General features: G+C 44.0%; 1 protein-coding gene across 2 annotated transcripts in view; it reads right to left on the reverse strand.

Annotated features, from left to right (window-relative positions):
- Nucleotides 1-808: 808 nt before the first annotated feature.
- Nucleotides 809-16,868, reverse strand: part of pclob (piccolo presynaptic cytomatrix protein b) — a 60,183-nt gene continuing 44,123 nt past the window's right edge. For both annotated transcript variants that reach the window (XM_030366431.1, XM_030366430.1), the window contains 10 exons: nt 15,759-15,785; nt 15,021-15,114; nt 13,703-13,774; nt 12,046-12,358; nt 10,262-10,456; nt 8,395-8,536; nt 8,234-8,292; nt 5,900-6,037; nt 5,469-5,614; nt 809-4,340 (listed from right to left, as the gene is read on the reverse strand). In XM_030366431.1, the coding sequence (XP_030222291.1) occupies nt 4,197-4,340; nt 5,469-5,614; nt 5,900-6,037; nt 8,234-8,292; nt 8,395-8,536; nt 10,262-10,456; nt 12,046-12,358; nt 13,703-13,774; nt 15,021-15,114; nt 15,759-15,785 (1,330 nt within the window). In that variant the 3' untranslated portion in view covers nt 809-4,196. The remainder of the gene's footprint in view (nt 4,341-5,468; nt 5,615-5,899; nt 6,038-8,233; nt 8,293-8,394; nt 8,537-10,261; nt 10,457-12,045; nt 12,359-13,702; nt 13,775-15,020; nt 15,115-15,758; nt 15,786-16,868) is intronic.

Below are 16,868 nucleotides of genomic sequence, written 5' to 3' on the forward strand. Positions count from 1 at the left end.
GGGTTGGTTAATCTTAAGTGATTTGTGATACTACCCTATTTTTAAATTGATGAAAAAACATCCGAAATGGAGAAATATAGGACTTTTATTGCGTTTTATCTGTGGGAGTTTCATGTTAGAGCTGTTGGTCGACGTGTAGTTTTGAAGGCCCTTCGAGTAGAATATGTTGTGGATTTGTATTGTCTGTATTCAGAGAGGGTATAGCATCGACGTTCGAACGTCCACATGCAGGCTATTGCAGCTATGACGAGAATAGAGATAGGCCTATGCTATACGTCCATCTTATTTTATCCTATACCTCTATGTAAATCAGGGCTTTTTATGATGCAGTTCTGCCACCTAGTGGTGGATTTTGAAAAACACAAGTTATTTCCACAGAAATGCTATTTTACTGGTGTCCGTTTTCCTTAATTTAAATTAATGGCATACTATAGAGAGGTGGCAGTACGACGAACGCCTTAATACTATAAAACAGTTGATATAAATTGGCTAAATATCCAATTTTCCTGTAAATGTATTCCATTAATTTCATCTGACTGAGGGAATAAACCTCGGTGGACCAGTAATGTTACATGATAAACCAAGAGGGTAGTTCTGACTGCAGGATACAAACATATAAATAATAGGACAAAAATATCTCGATACATGACGTTTATCTTAGAAGTATTAAGACAGTTGATAAACTGAGTTGTGGTGAATTCCAAATGGATTCTAAAGATAAGTGTGATAAGTGCCAATGAATGTTAAAATCCGATGAATCTGATGAATCCTGAAAATCAGGACAAAAAGGATGAGCCAGCTCACTTGAGATTGTTGAATAGAAGCTCTTCTTTATATTTATTTGTTAGACTCTGGTGAAACAGCTGATTTTTTTCCAGCACAATTTGCATATCTTAACACATCCTGTGTACAACAACAAAACCATAACATTAGATTCTTTGTTTTTGCACAGAGTGAAAAAACAGGACAATTGTACAAGCATATTTCTATACAATCAGCATAACAATAAATCTATACATATTTTCTCTTTTCAAACGTAACTTGGAGGCAAAATATACAGACAAACCATCAACGAAACATGCAACATACAAAACGGAAATTCTCAGACGACGATTGAAGTAGAGTAGATTATTTTTCTCTTTTACTCTCATTGTTGTTTCAATCCATTTATGGTTGCACAGATAGTCATCGGTAGACAGCACACAGTTTTGGACAAACAGTCACCTCCCGTTGGTTGAACTGAAGACACGCCTCTAGGCTCTAGTGGTTAAGCCTTTACATAAGTCAGTGTTTGTTTTTTTCTTCTTTTTATTTTGACACACACATGCTCAAACCTCGGACAACATAAACATTCACAACCTTTTTGTAGAAAATAAAAAAATACTGTATTTACATGAAATCAAACAAACAACCCCATTCAACATTCACACCCCAATGGTGAACGGACACACGGACAGGTTTCACAGGATTACAGCAGATCCACACCAACAGTGTATCGCTGGAGGAGAATGTCTAAATACGAGAGAGGGGGGGGGGGGGCGGTTAAACTGATGCCTTGGCATTTTACCCAAGTCTTTCGTCAACTGTGATTTCAACTCACGGGCTTGTAAACGGTCCAGAAGAACTATAATTGAATATGCAAGATGTATCCACAGATTGTGCATTGATCAGAAAACCCCCGTTAGAATTATTTTTTTTTTATTCTCGACGCAAAATGCACACAAGATACTTTTCAAATGCCACCAACGTTATGATTCTATTCGTTTCAACATAACACCGACACCCAAACTCGCATGTCCAGACACAAACAAAGAAGACCAGAAAATAAAGATATACTAAAGTGCACAAGCTTTGTCCCCCTGTAAACAGGTGTTAACATCACAATTTAATATTTATAAAAACAAGTTTTTTGAATTGACCTTCAATGATGTGAAATTGAAAAAATTAAATATTCTATATTGTACCTTTTTCAGACAATAAAGTCAAATATTCAAGAAGAAATGCATTCACACACATATACAGCTCTTGCATAGAATTACCTCAACAAAACATAAGGACTTGTAATAAAAAAACAAGGTTGGCACAACTAAGTTGTTGTTTTTTTTCTTTTCCAAAAACCATTCATTCATCATTTATTAACTTAATCATTATCATTAATTTGCTTTAGGTACAGTATAAGTCATTTATTATCTCAATTAATTGTCACTATCTCAATTTTAAATGCAGATTTTGACATAAATATAAACAAACAAACAAACGAATAAAGATTTAAAAAATATATAATTAATTCATCAGCCCTGTCTTATGCCTCAAGACTGCAGTTCAGAGAGTCGCCTGTAGGTGTCCCTCTCTACACTGTTGATATGGCAACAAATGCAGCGACTAGTGTAGCGTTGTAATTGCCGACCCCGAGCCTTGAATTCAGCAGGTTTTTTGGAATGAACCTCATTGGATCGTCGAAGTGCTTTGGTCACAGGCAGTGAGAGTGACTGACACACACCAGCATAGCAAGCATAGAGCAGGCCTCGTACCAAAATGAATGTAGGGATAGTATAGTAACCTTTTTTCTCTTTTCTCAATTTTCCTCGAGTCATTTCTTTTCAATGCTTTTGTCATATTCCTTTTAGATACAACTTGGGAGCGCGACCTTTAGTTAACAAACAAGTATTTTGACACATTGTGGTTTGGTGTGAATCGTAAACAAATATTCCGGACAGAGACATGATAGTGATATCTGAACAATCACACCAATATTAATGTATCTTTGAAAAAAACAAAAAAAAGACTAAATTAATTGAACCTAGCGACACCAACAGTTGGCATGTATAACATTCCTTATGGCATTTCCCTCGACCTGATGTTAGCACCCATAATTATATAATTATAGGCCTGTATATCACAATATATTCTCCTGTATGATCCTACTTTCTCCACGCAGCCTTGCATGCAGCACACAGAGAGACGGGGACAGAGAGAGATACAGAGAGAGACAAGATCGTTGTGAAAGTGTATGCTATCTGACCTTCGATGCTTCTTTAAATCGATCAGCCATGTGTTCATAGCCACAGTAACACTGCGACCTGCTGTAGGAAACGGAACGGTTTGAGGTCCACAGTCACGTATTAAACCAGCTACAGAGTCTGTACAACGCTCTGGAAAACAGTAGCCTTCTGGATTGTCGCTGCGCCACCCATAGAGAGAGACAGTGAGTATGTCTATATGTTGAATCTAATAGTTATAATAGTTAATTATAATATATGTTTTCATCTTGATAGACACGGACAATAATCTTTGCAGAGGACAGCTCCTACTTAGAATCTGTGTTTGGACATAGAATGTATCGGATAGTATCTTTTATACGTCTCACACTAGACTCTATGTGAAACACATATAGAATCGAATATATTTATATGTTTGATATGTACACATTTGAAACAATTCACATTATTTTCATGCCATGGTCAACCGTCTGGGTTGTAGTATCTATCATACACTGGACGGACGTTAGGGCATTCCTTCACAATCAGACATTGAAAAACCTTCCTGAAGCCATACCAACAGTACACCACAATCATCACTATTCAGAGGACACACATAGAACCAACATTTGAAACGTATTTTCAAAGATCAACGTCTTTGCGATCATAGAAATATCATATCATTTCTATCTATGATATTTTCCATTGGGAATGCTTTGAGCGACGAGTCCAGTCGCGGTAGGGTCTACTCACAGGTTGGGATGGCCTGTCGGAGAGGGGGGGGCATATGTAGTGAGAGGGACATCGAGTCTCTCAGCTGTATTGCTGCTGAATTCCTATTGGTTGCCTGCTGCGGTGATTTGCATACTAATCGTATTCGAACCAGGACACGGCCAATACGTCTGCAGGCAGTTTCTGCCTTATAAACAGTCTTCGACGTGATTATAAGCCATATTCTGGCCAACAAATCAAAAAGATATCCCTTTGTGCTCCCTGTCTCGATTTTTCATTTTTTTCCTCTCCTCTCCTCGCTTCCATAACAAAATGTGTATATCTGTGAGATGAGTTTGTTGTCCGACCTTTCCTGTTCCTGACCCCCTGGAGATCCCCCGCTCCCCCCAGTCTCTCTTGCTTGATGACGTGATGCCATCATCATCATCATCATCATCATCATCATCATCATCATCATCATCATCGTCATCATCATCATACTCATCCTCAGAGGTTGCTCTGATTGGTGCTCACAAGCAGCTTGTGCCAGCTCACGACCCTCTTCCTCATGTCCACCTTGTCCAGCCAGATGTAGGCCTCCCCGATCAGAGTCTTCTTCACAAACTTTCCTCCGTTGGACACGAGGAAGAGCTGAGGAAGAGAATCACGTTCCAAAGGTTGGTTATCGACGCCACTTGTTTATGTTGTCTGCTACGTACTGACTGTTTGAGTCTACCAGCAGCTGCTTTTATCCTAGGAGACGTTTTTGAACCTATGGCGTATACATAAGAGGAGCGGGTCGGCCAATAGGAAGCCACCTCTCTGGAAAGGCGTTTTTAGCCAGAAAACACAGACCGCTCCCGTTTTACAGAGTTCAACATCCCCCCGTTTTTAAATGTATTTCAGTCCAAAAGGACACCACGAATGTTCAAGCTTGTGTGAACTAAACAGAAAGGCTTTAACTGGAAATGTTGAGGTTTACCTACCCTCAAGGGAGCCAGTAGGGATGAGATAGGCTGTGGAGTATCTAGGATAAACCCAGTAGCTTCCTGCTGGGAGCCTGGGAATCTCGGCCTGCTGTGTTTCTCGTGCCACAGGCACGCTAAACTTTACCCCTCAAGGAATATGGAAGCGGTGTCTCCCTGTCACTATTCTGTTATTGGTCATTGCCATTAATCCACCGTTCAAAATTAATAGGCCCGTCCTCCGTACAACAAACTAGAAGATGTATTCCATTTCCTAGTATTTGAGTAACCAGTTTCATCTGTAGTGTTGAGTTTAGCGTTGGTTCTAGTTGGTTCACATAGTTATTCTTGATTTTTTTGAAGTAAAAATCGAGCTATGAATATTTTTGGTAAATGCATATCTTATGTAAATCGCCATACGTTAATGTTATTTATTCCCAAACATACACCATTTAAAATGCTAATTAGTTTTACCTGATGTCTTATCATCAATTTTATCTTTTTAATAGCCTCTAGTTAATTTATTTATTTGTTTATTTTTTATCAATGGTGTACAGAATAGGTTTAGCTTTTTTTCATAACATACTGGATATATTGTTCATATATGTTCCCTGTCCTCTCTTTTTTAAGCACCAGGGGGAGCTCTCCCAATGTTCTCTGTACCGTCACCTGTACCTGTACAAATAAAGATCATTCTTTCGTTCATTCATTCATTCATTCATTCATTCACTCATTTTTCTATAATTTCACCGGCCACAAGGCGCTCTCCCCCCCCCCCCCCCCGGGGTTAAGGAGGTGTGCACGTGGGGTGTACCTGTATGGAGTGTCCTGTGGGGTTGAGCGGGAAGCGGAAGGTCTCGTTGAAGGAGGGCTCCCGGTCGTGCCTGCAGACCCTGGTCTTCTTCTTGATGATCCTCTTCTGTGTGGCCACGTTCACCACGTACAGCTTCACGTACAGGTCTGCACACACACCGTGTTAATGACATGCTCATCAGGGACATGCACACCCACACACAATGACACACGCATGCACGTACATGTGCACACACTCATGCAAACACACACGTACACACACCTGCTTGCACATGTGCACACACACACACACACACACACACACAAACCCATGAATGCACATTTGCACACACACACACACACACACACACACACACACACACACACACACACACACACACACACACACACACACACACACACACACACACACACACACACACACACACTGACCAGGGAGGTGATCCGGGCTCTTGAACTTGTAGGTGATGTTCCTGCACTGGAGCACCTCCAAGACCAGCTGGTCTCCGTCGGTCTTAACCTCCTTCTTCAGAGCCACCTTGATCTCCCCCATCATCTGGGTTTTACCGCCTGAATGGGTTCACACCGAGGGCCAGGTTACACAGGGAGGGCAGAAGAGCAGGGGGAGGGAGCGAGGGGGAATGCTAACCATGGTTTAGCTCTGTCCTGAATGGAGAGATAGCAGGCTCTCTGGACCTAATTAGAAGACAGGTGATTAAGCAGCAGCTGTTATCATGTTTACTGATCACCTGCCTTCTCTTTTAAGGAAAGCCAACCCCCTGACCCAGGCCCAGCTCTTAATCAAATGCTTTCAGGGCTTTTTCATGCTTTCGCCCCTTCAAATCATACTTCTTATCGCATCGCTTGACCAAGTGACCATACCAGCCAATCACGGGTCATGCATGCAGTAGCATGTGTTTGGCCTGTAGAGGGAGTTCTCTACTAGCAAACTGAGCAGTGTTGGGGTTTGGTTCGCCTGTAGGAGACCAGAGAGAACAAGAGAGAAAACCATCTGAAAAGAGACTGAAAATAGGTTGCTTTTGGAGCTGCTTAATAAGAGTCTGTAGTAGTTGACTCATCCTTTTCAGTATCCCTCATGTTTACCTGACATTTTGAAAAAGTGCTAGGAGAATATTGAGTATTCTCATGAGATACCTGATATTATAGCCTCTTCACTTGATCTAGCCTCTGCACTCCACTATGTTTTAAATATTTAACAACTACACAAGGATTTTCTTTCAGATGCAAAGCTTGACAGCCCCAACCTTCTCCTTGTATTCGTTATAAGGTAATTCCTAAAAATATTGAGATAATCATACATATTTTGTATGTTTTAATGTTTTAATGATTAGCAGTTTTAGCAGTTTTAATGATTAGCAGGCTACTCATGTCTGCACGTGTATGTGTCTGCGCGTGTTTTCACACGGAGTAGTGCACGCGTGCATGTGTTTGTGTCTGCCAAGCCATGGAATACAGTGTCCTGTGAGGCTTTGTTGTGAGCTGAAATGGGAGATGAAACTGCATGTCATTGGAGCTACGTGACCGAAACATGCGCTGAGTACTGAGAACGAATACACTATGACACCTCGTCGTTTCTCAATATGCAACGCTGCTCCGGTATCATCAGGCTGCATGAATTATTGTTCATTGTGTGACCGCGCAATACACACTTTGCGGCAGAGCCGTACGTCTGAGTATATTGGGCTTCAACACCAAGATACAACCTGAATAAAACAGTGAGAGAATCAAACCTTATCCGGAACAGAAATAAACAGAACAAGATAATTGGAGTTCAAAAATGCGTTCGGGTTGTGAGCAGTCGAAATGTTGTTATTCTGCTATCTTGTTCTTCATGCTATTTTTTTCTTCATGTTTTTTGCTGAAGTTATCGTTGCTATATATAGTATTGAATTTGTTTCCTAGCAGGGAAAAAATTAAGGCAAATGCTAAGATTCTGTATTTGTTTCCCACTAGTCCTCCAGCCTCTTCGTTTGTGGTTCTTCTGCAGTAATCGATGCTTTGGTCTTAGCATCACTTGAGACCAAAACGATGCTTTGGTCTCGAGTATCTGCTACGTCAATTTAGGTAAATCTTAGTATAAATCTTTTGGAACTTAATACAATCCAACAATAAATGTGCGAGGGCAGAGATTTTCCTCCCCTGAACTAGACAAGCTATTGAATTATGGATGATGGGCTTTTCTTGTTACACACCCACTTGTAGTATAACTCATATTGGAATGCATGTGCTTTATCTTAATGAATTACATTACTCGTAGGGTAGGTGGTGTATGCAATCTGCTGTTGGAATAAATTACGTAAAAAGCCTGAGTCAGAAAACGAATACTATTAAATAGATACTATTAAAGATAGTAAAAGACTAGACTACTGTCGATCCTGATACTCCGCTGTTTCCTTTATAACCTTCCTATGGTGTTCAAGTGATGCAGGCCAACAACTGTTGCTGCGTTTCAACTCGGGCCGGGGATTAATACATGTGACTTTCGCGATTCTTTGTTTCCGTAAGATATTTATCATCAGGTTGATAAATATACGACAATTTTTAGTTTTAAAGCCTCAAGGTTTTGATTGGTCCAGAGCCTGAACAGTGAACCCAACGGTTTCAGACGGTGAAGTAGCTCGTCCTCAGGCTCAGGCCCCATGGCTCCTTTCCTCATGCCTGACCACTGATCCAGCCACATCCTTCATCATGTGGACAGGGAGCTTCGAACAGAGCCGCTGTCTAAGGCAAACGTATCACACTTACCTTCATTTTCTAGAGTGTCGAGCCGGTGGTCGTCCGTGTCGTTGGTAATGGTCTTACCGCTGTTCAGATTAGGGAAAAGGTGAAGAGAACAACCATTGGAATCTCTCCATCAGAAGCCAGTGGGAACGCATTGCAGGGCGCTTCAGAACTGCAGGACTTACATCCGCGGCACCTGGAAGATGGCGCTGTCCATGCCAGTGCCCGCGGCGTCCTCTCTGTCCAGGGTGCCGTACCCGTCCCCTACCAGGCTGGGGGCGGACAGAACTACAGACCCCGAGACGTCTCCCAGACGGTGGCCCGGCCCTGCAGAGGCAAGGGGACAGAACGTCTTCAGGACCATAGCACCAGGTCATGATACAGCGTGCACATTGTTCTGAGATACAGCTAATATCTGAGATATCTTTTAGGACTGTCCTAAAGGTCTTTTCTTTAGTTTTTCACACTACTGAGGACTCATAAAGACTCTTATTTAGCTATATATTACAGCTATTACAGCTTTTTTTGTTTGTGTGAATAAGACTTTTGTTTGTTGTTGAAATGATCTGTTTTGTCAATCTGTTGAATCTGTCTCCATATTATGGTGTATATTATGGTTTTTTTTCGTTAAAGAAAGAGGATAATGAAGCAATATTTTAATAATTATTTGTATTATAAAGAAGAGGGGAGGAGGATTTGAATTGCAATAGAGGCCGTGGCGAGAGGCCGAGCAGAGAGCTTGATTCTGATTGGCTGAGTCAAGGATGGCGGGTGTCTGTCCTTCCTCGTAAAAACAATGCCAAATTTGAGGGTGAAGGAAAAAGGAGTGGCCGTTTGGATGCGTGTGTAAGTGTGTGTGGGGGGGGGCGTGGGGTTTGTCCCTGTGTCTCACGGTTCACTGGGGGATCATGCATTATTCTGCGCATGTACTCACACAGACGGAGCCGGGAGGTTCAAACCAGCATGCCAAACACGTGTCATTACACCGGGGCTGAGCCACTCTGACAGGACGTTCTAGGTGTTGTACCGGTCGGACCGCACACACACAGGGTTTAAGGGGATATTGTATCTGTGCATACTGACAGTGTTTAAGGGGACCTTTTATCTGTACATACTGACAGTGTTTAAGGGGACACTGTATCTGTACATAATGGCAAAGTTCAAGGTTTTATTTTTACTGTTTCCGTAGAAACCGCATACTGTTGTGTTCCGTTAGAACACACAAGAGGAAAATAAATTGAGAGCAATACGATTCTGGGGAATGCTTACTTTTTAAACATTTAAACATACCCCTGGAGAACCAAATAGGGATGAGTATGCGTCCAAGACATCTGTGCCCACGATGTGACATAAAATTATTAAAGCATCAAAGTAAAGACCATAATTATAATATTTAGAGGGATTCTAAAATCTAATGCCATCACTTCTTATTTGAATGTTTTTTTCAAGATTTGCATAAACAACCATATAACAGTACTGGATGAAACACAATAGTATATTTTTTAGACAAACCAGTTTAGTTGTCTTTTTCAGCCAACGGCTGAAGGATCCACATTGAGGAGAAGGGAGGGGTAAATTCCGTCTGAAATATTTTTCCTGTCTATAAATCTGGCGACCTATATAGTGAAAACTGGTGCACACAAATCTGTGTGCAATGGGCGTACCTTTACAGAGCCCTACTAATCATATGGGTTTCATTGTCATCAGATTTATGCAATGGAGACGGTCTGGCACTAACAGGTCCTTTATGCAAACGAGCTGTCAGCAGGGTGACGACCGACGCGTGTCGACTGGTTTATGCAGCCGATACGCGTCAGGCCCCGGGATCTCCGGCCCATGCTGAGCCTACGATGTCCCCCTACACCTATCCCCCGACCAACGTGCACGTGTGTCCTGCTCAGAGCACAGCGAGCAGGGACCCGTGAAGCGAGATCGGACCCGGCCGAGGACATGCAGGGGGCTACGGGCCAGACTGGGCGTGTCCGCAGGGGGGACGTGTGTCACCCCATGGGGGAGGGGAGGGGAGGAGAGGGGCGGGGCAGGGGGCATTACTTGGTTGGAGGCGGGACTGTTGCACGGCGGCCTCGGCGGCCGCTATGGCGATGCCGGCGTCCTCCAGGTGGGCCTGAGTGACGCTGCTCTTGCTCTGGCTGCGGGACGGCCCGTGGGAGCGTAGCTGGCCCTCCGAGGAGGACTTGGAGCTGCCGGGGCTGCTGTGGGACTTCTCCAGGGGGGTCATCAGGATGTCTGAAGGTAGCACAACCACATGGTCACCGCGGGGGGGGGGGGGGGGGGACTCGCAGGCCGCTTCCATTTTGGAACTGGTGTCACGACGAGTACGTGAGAATAATCGCTGTGTTGCTTTGAGCTCAGTCGGGTTTTTTTTGTGTTTTTTAAGTGCAAAGCGCACAAGTATTACGTGAACGTAGCGCGGACGTATGTTCCCCTTCAAAAAGGGCTCAAATCCGTCTATTCTGGAGAACAGTGTTTAATAATATACATGTTTTGTCTCTTCTGTCACAGCTCCAAGGATGTGTTGGTGAACAGCGCCTCTGGATTCTGTTTGTCTCCTACGACAACTGTTTGCCAACTGTGAAGACGTATGATTGGAGCGCACACTCAGCAGTTTATTGACTAGACTCACATCAACAAAGTGTAGGTTATATGACAAGCAAATCAAGGAGAGAGTGACGAAATGCAAATAACAGAAGATTCGATAGGGGATTTGAAAGAATTTCGGATTCGATCATTTGGATTTGGATTTGGTCGCTAACCGTCAAACCCGAACCCCGAATCATTTTTGAAGAAGACAGAAGAGCGGCCAATTCCACTTTGTTCGATTCACAATGTACCATTCTACACGGAACGGGGAATTCAATACAATTTGTTATCGGGGCGGCGTGCATAAGGACTGTAATTACAGCTGCTGGGAAGCGATTAGTTGCGCCGTTTCCATGACAACAGGCTCCATCTCTATGACAACAGAGACTGACCGTTATTCAAATGATCACTTCTGGCACTGAAGCCTGGTATTAACCAGCTGAGCGTTAGGAGAGGAAGGTAAAGTGGACCAAAGTGTGATTACAGGTTAAAGTTGAACAGCAGTTCTAGCGCAGTGGTTTGTTCAGCTGTATGTTTGGGGCGCAAAAGTGGGTCCCATCCAGGATTGCATATTGTATTTTCTTCAACAATGCTTGCCTACATGCCTTGTCTGCTTCATTTCATCATTGAAGACTGAAAATGGACGGACTAAAATTGATTAACAAAAATATTTAGATGTTAGAGCTGGGGTAGGCAATTTATTTATTTTTATGATTTTTTTTATAATTTTTTATATATATCTATATATTTTTTCATATATGTTGAAATTCTCTGTCGATTCCGACATGAATCAGTAAAGCAAATGCTGATACAAAACAAAGAATAACTATCTTGTATCCGCGGCTGTCACAGACTGTCCAATGATTTATTTCGGACTGAATGAAATGATTGGACGGCCTACTGGTCAGTCAACCTACCTACCTGGCTACCGGCTCGCACCGTGCCGTCATTCGGAATGACCGGAGTCTTCCACATTCCTAGCAGACCTATTGCATAAACTAGTGAGCCAATCACGTGTTTCGGGGGAGTGGCTTTGAAGGGATCTTGAAGATTCTTTCGGTGGTATACTTTCAAAATCTAGCTTCTCTGGCTTGTCTCTCTAATTTACTTTCCGTTACTCAAAAGATCTCACTTTCATGACATGCTAATGACGATGTATCGCTGTTTGGCAGGTCCTGGGCCACTGTAACCTCCACATGGGGAGGGTGCTGGCCTGTTATAAAGCAGCGCCTCACCTTTGGCTGGGTCTGGGAAGATCCCGTGGCTTCTGCTCTTGATCACAGAGTTCTTGGGGGACTCTTGGCCACCGTCTCCCTGTCCCTGGTCACGGTGGCTGTGGGTCATACCATGGCCGGGCCCCCCCATCATCATCCCGGGGCCCAGGGACATATGCCCCATGGGCTGGCCGGCCCCGGACCCCGGGGGGTCCTGGGCGGAGTGGTGGTGCTGCTGGACTCTGTTCGGCTCCACGCTCTCGCTCTGCTCCATCAGGGCCAACCAGCGGGGCGTGTTGTCCAGCTGAGCAGTGTTCGAGAGGTCGATCATCACCTGACGCACACACACACACACACACACACACACACACACACACACACACACACACACACACACACACACACACACACACACACACACACACACACACACATCACACCTAGCATTAACGCCCGAGTATTGTATACCTGGAACGGGGAACAGGGTGTATGTTCGCACAGGTAAAATAGCAGGTTTACGATAAAAATAACTGGTGCAGTGGGTTTCTGTAGTTGCACCATGCGCATGGGCTATGTTGAAATAATCAAACTTTACGAACACGTCACTCAAAAAAATGTCGTTGTGTAGTTTGGTATCCGTGAAATGTTTGCTAATGCGGCCCACTTTCTTTTCTTTTTTTTCAGATTAACCGGTTGCCGAAACTGTGAGGGATGCATCATTTTGTGAATGGTCAAGCAGGGAACACAAGGACAAAGAGATGGTAGGAAACTGCTGGTGTGGCTCCATCAAAAGAGCAACCCACACATCGCAGTCACTGTATTATACCCTTTCAAAAACTGCGCAATTTGACAGCAATTTGTCAGCCAAGCAAGCCAATTGTGATTTTTTTGACTCTCTGTTTCTCTAAGTTTATCTGGGCCTTAGAGAAAGAGAGAGTCAATGAGCTAGAGAGAGAGAGAGAGACAGAGACAGAGACAGAGAGAGAGAGAGAGAGAGAGAGAGAGAGAGAGAGAGAGAGAGAGAGAGAGAGAGAGAGAGAGAGAGAGAGAGAGAGAGAGAGAGAGAGAGAGAGAGAGAGACTGAGACTGAGACTGAGACAGACAGTGAAAGCAGCAAACGACTTGCCTTAATTGATACCGAGAAGCTATGAAATGCAAGCAAAACCTGAGTAAGTTGTTTTCTGTTGGTGAGCCCAGGTCCCAAGGCCAAGTCTGAGAAGGGGATTTCTTAGAGGACCACAGTAAAATGAGTGGATATGGGTTTAAGGACTTAACGACATCAAACCTAAGCTACACAAGTTTAGCACTCCACACAGGGGATAAGTGTTTCTCTCTCTGTATAACAGTAGAGTCATGACAGAGATGCTTACGCAGGGCCTTGTAAAGGGAACTGTTGAGCTTATGAGGTTGTTGAGAGAGAGAGAGAGAGAGAGAGAGAGAGAGAGAGAGAGAGAGAGAGAGAGAGAGAGAGAGAGAGAGAGAGAGAGAGAGAGAGAGGGAGGGAGGGAGGGAGAGAGAGAGAGAGAGAGAGAGAGAGAGAGAGAGAGAGAGAGAGAGAGAGAGAGAGAGAGAGAGAGAGAGAGAGAGAGAGAGAGAGAGAGAGAGAGAGAGAGAGAGACCATAAGTCTTCAGGCCGCAGCAGGTAAAAGTCTAGGGGTTTGATTTCAAATCGACTCACTTCGCCCAGGAAGTCATTGGAGGACGATCTGCCATAGTCCCACACGGTGACTTCCAAAGTTTTCTTCTTTAACTGCAGCAGTAAAAAAAGAGATTAGGATTTAATCAAGTTAATAACCTCAAGTGTCATTAATCGCTTATCACATCAAATACAGTTGATTGAATAAATAATACTTTTGATAATAATACATTTAAATGGTTTTGTGTTTGCGTGTGCCTTCATGTTTATGTGTGTGAAACCATAATTGATCCCTTTTAAATTATTGTTCTGTACCGTGTTAATTACTGCAAAGAAATTATAGATGTAAAAAAGATCTATTACAAATCTAATACCAGCTACAATTATGGCAAATACGACTCTGTTAAAGTATATGCCTGTGCATAGGTATGTGTAAGGGTACATGCGCATTGTATGTCTGTATGCAAAAGCCCATATCGATACAGTATATATATCAATGCATGTTTGTACATATATATCTGTCATGTGTGTTTGGTTGTGTATTGCGTGTGTGTGTGTGTGTGTGTGTGTGTGTGTGTGTGTGTGTGTGTGTGTTGGTGTTTATGCTTGTGTGTGTGTACATGGGAAGGAATGGTTAATCTCAATGGATCAGCAAGGGGCCAGAGACTGAGCAGCAGAGCAGCATCTAAATGGCGGCCTTGGCCAGCGGGGGGGGGGGGGGGGGGGGGGGGGTGCAGCATGCCTGCAACGAGTCCCACCAGCCCTCCACGACGTGGCCCCCCGGCCACGGCTCTCAACCCTCAGCCCGGGGGTTAGAATCAGGGTGCGACCACCGGGAGGCACAAGGATCTGTTCTCCGTCGCAAGAGCCGACGTTAAATCTACAGTCGAAACACTTACCGAGACACCTCCCCCACACACACACACACACTAACACAGATACAGATACACACCTTCACAGAAGCCCCTGCACACACATACATAAACATACACGCACACACACACATACACGCCCACACACACAAACACACACACACACACACACACACGCACATACACACACACACACACAGATACGCACATTCACAGAAGGCCCTACACAGACACACACAAACATACACACACACCTATACGCATACTGCGGTAGAATGAGAAATGCATAACCCTGAAATATCAATTGACACTCTCCGTGTAAATGTTGTCTTTCTAATGTCCTTATTGTTGTTATACTGTTGTCTGCTGTTGACTGGCAACATGGGGACACTCATGGGGACAGCCCAGCCCTGAAGAGCATGAAGTCCACACTGTGTGTGTGTACGTGTGTGTGGGTACACCCTGGTCCATGATGAGGCCACGCGTACCTGCTCCAGGTGGATGTTCTTGTAGATGACTGTCTGGTTCCATTCAGGGTTCAGGGTCTTCTGGGCATACTTGGTCCGCCTCTTGTTCTCATCACTGCGGCAGTCAGAAGATTACAACGGTTGGTGGCCATCCAACGACAGGTCACAAGCTGTACGTGCATGCCCATCACTACGGCTAATGGTCACCACACCACACCACACTACGGAGTCACTATGTGTTGAACGCCCATCACTTTGACTAATGGTCACCACACCACACCACACTATGAAGTCACTATGTGTTGAATGGTGGATGTTGAATTAAAATGACTCTCAAGACCTGCCGGGGAGAACGGAAACAAGTAAATACGGAGGAAAAAAAAGATGAAACCAACTGAGATATGACTTCAGTTTTTAAGAAAAAGCTGGTCCTATTTGCTCGGATCAGGCTACAGCTGACGACGTCAACAACAACAAACACATCGCTCGACTGGAACCAATAAATAAGTAAATTAAGAAAACGGTGGAGATGAGTGCAAAGAGACACACACGGACAACAAAGAAGCACACAGAGCCATAGGAGCGAGAGGAGACAGTCATTGTGGGATGGAGCATGACGTGGATAGAAAGGGAGCCAGGGTGGGAGGGAAGGGGGGAGACGAGGGGGGGGGGGGGGGGAGGGAGCATAAAGACAGAGAAGGTAGAAAAGAAAAGTAAAACCACGACTAAAAGGAAGGGTTAGGAGCAGGGCAACACTACCTTGCATTCTGGACAACCATGACTTGTCTGAGGCGGTACGGAGAGGGGGGTAAGGAGAGCGGATATCACAAATAAGAAAGAGAAGCAAAACATACTCAAAAGAGACAAGAAAATAAAACCGTACAGAGGAACACAAAGGAGTCAACGGGACGGACGGTAAAGAACAACCCCCCCCCCCACCCCCTGTTTGGTGTCAAAGCAGAGTGAGACACCAGATTAAAATGAATTAAACACAGGTCGTAAAAGGTAGTACAATTCACACAGATACATTTAACAGTCCGAACAAAACATTTAACACTCTGATAGTTGGCCGGTGTTAATCATAGCACTTGGGGACACAATTATGGCTATGAAGGAAGCAGAGAGAGCGAGAGAGTGGGCTGGTTCGACTGGGCGCTAGGACTGCTCCCCACAGGTACGGAGCCTGAAGGAGGAGTGCTCACATCATCTCATAAACAGCTCTGATAGGACTATTAGCTGAGAGCAGATGCAGTTAGGGAGAACATTAACCCTGTATTGATTCCCTCTCTCCTTGCTGTTCACAATGCTCTTAAAAGGAGCCTAATGTAATTCAGCAGAGGATTACAGCGAGGCCGATATATGGATACCGGACAGTGCTGGGCACAGGACCATACGAGTCAGTCCCCTGGGTTCTGGTCTATTGTTAGAACCACAGGCTCAAAACACGACGCTGTGTTGTACAGACAGATACAGAGAGGAAAGACGGAAAGACAGACAGGCCGACAGTGAGACAGATAACGAGACTGACAGAATGATCGATAGACAGAGTGAAAGATATATACATAGAAGATTGATTGAGAGATCGAAATACAGATGGACAGATAAATAGGTAGCCAGACTTTCAGACAGACAGATGGATAGATATAAATGGCAGAAAGATATACAGACAGACAGACAGACAGACAGACAGACAGACAGACAGACAGACAGACAGACAGACAGACAGACAGACAGACAGACAGACAGACAGACAGATTCCATTGGTAGATGGATGAACGGATAGATAGATAGATTGATGATGGATAGATAGATAGATAGATCGATAGATATATAGATAGATAGCTAGACAGACAGCCAGTCAGACAGACT

This window comes from Gadus morhua, chromosome 9, assembly GCF_902167405.1.
Source record: "Gadus morhua chromosome 9, gadMor3.0, whole genome shotgun sequence".
NCBI classification, from domain to species: Eukaryota; Metazoa; Chordata; class Actinopteri; order Gadiformes; family Gadidae; genus Gadus; species Gadus morhua.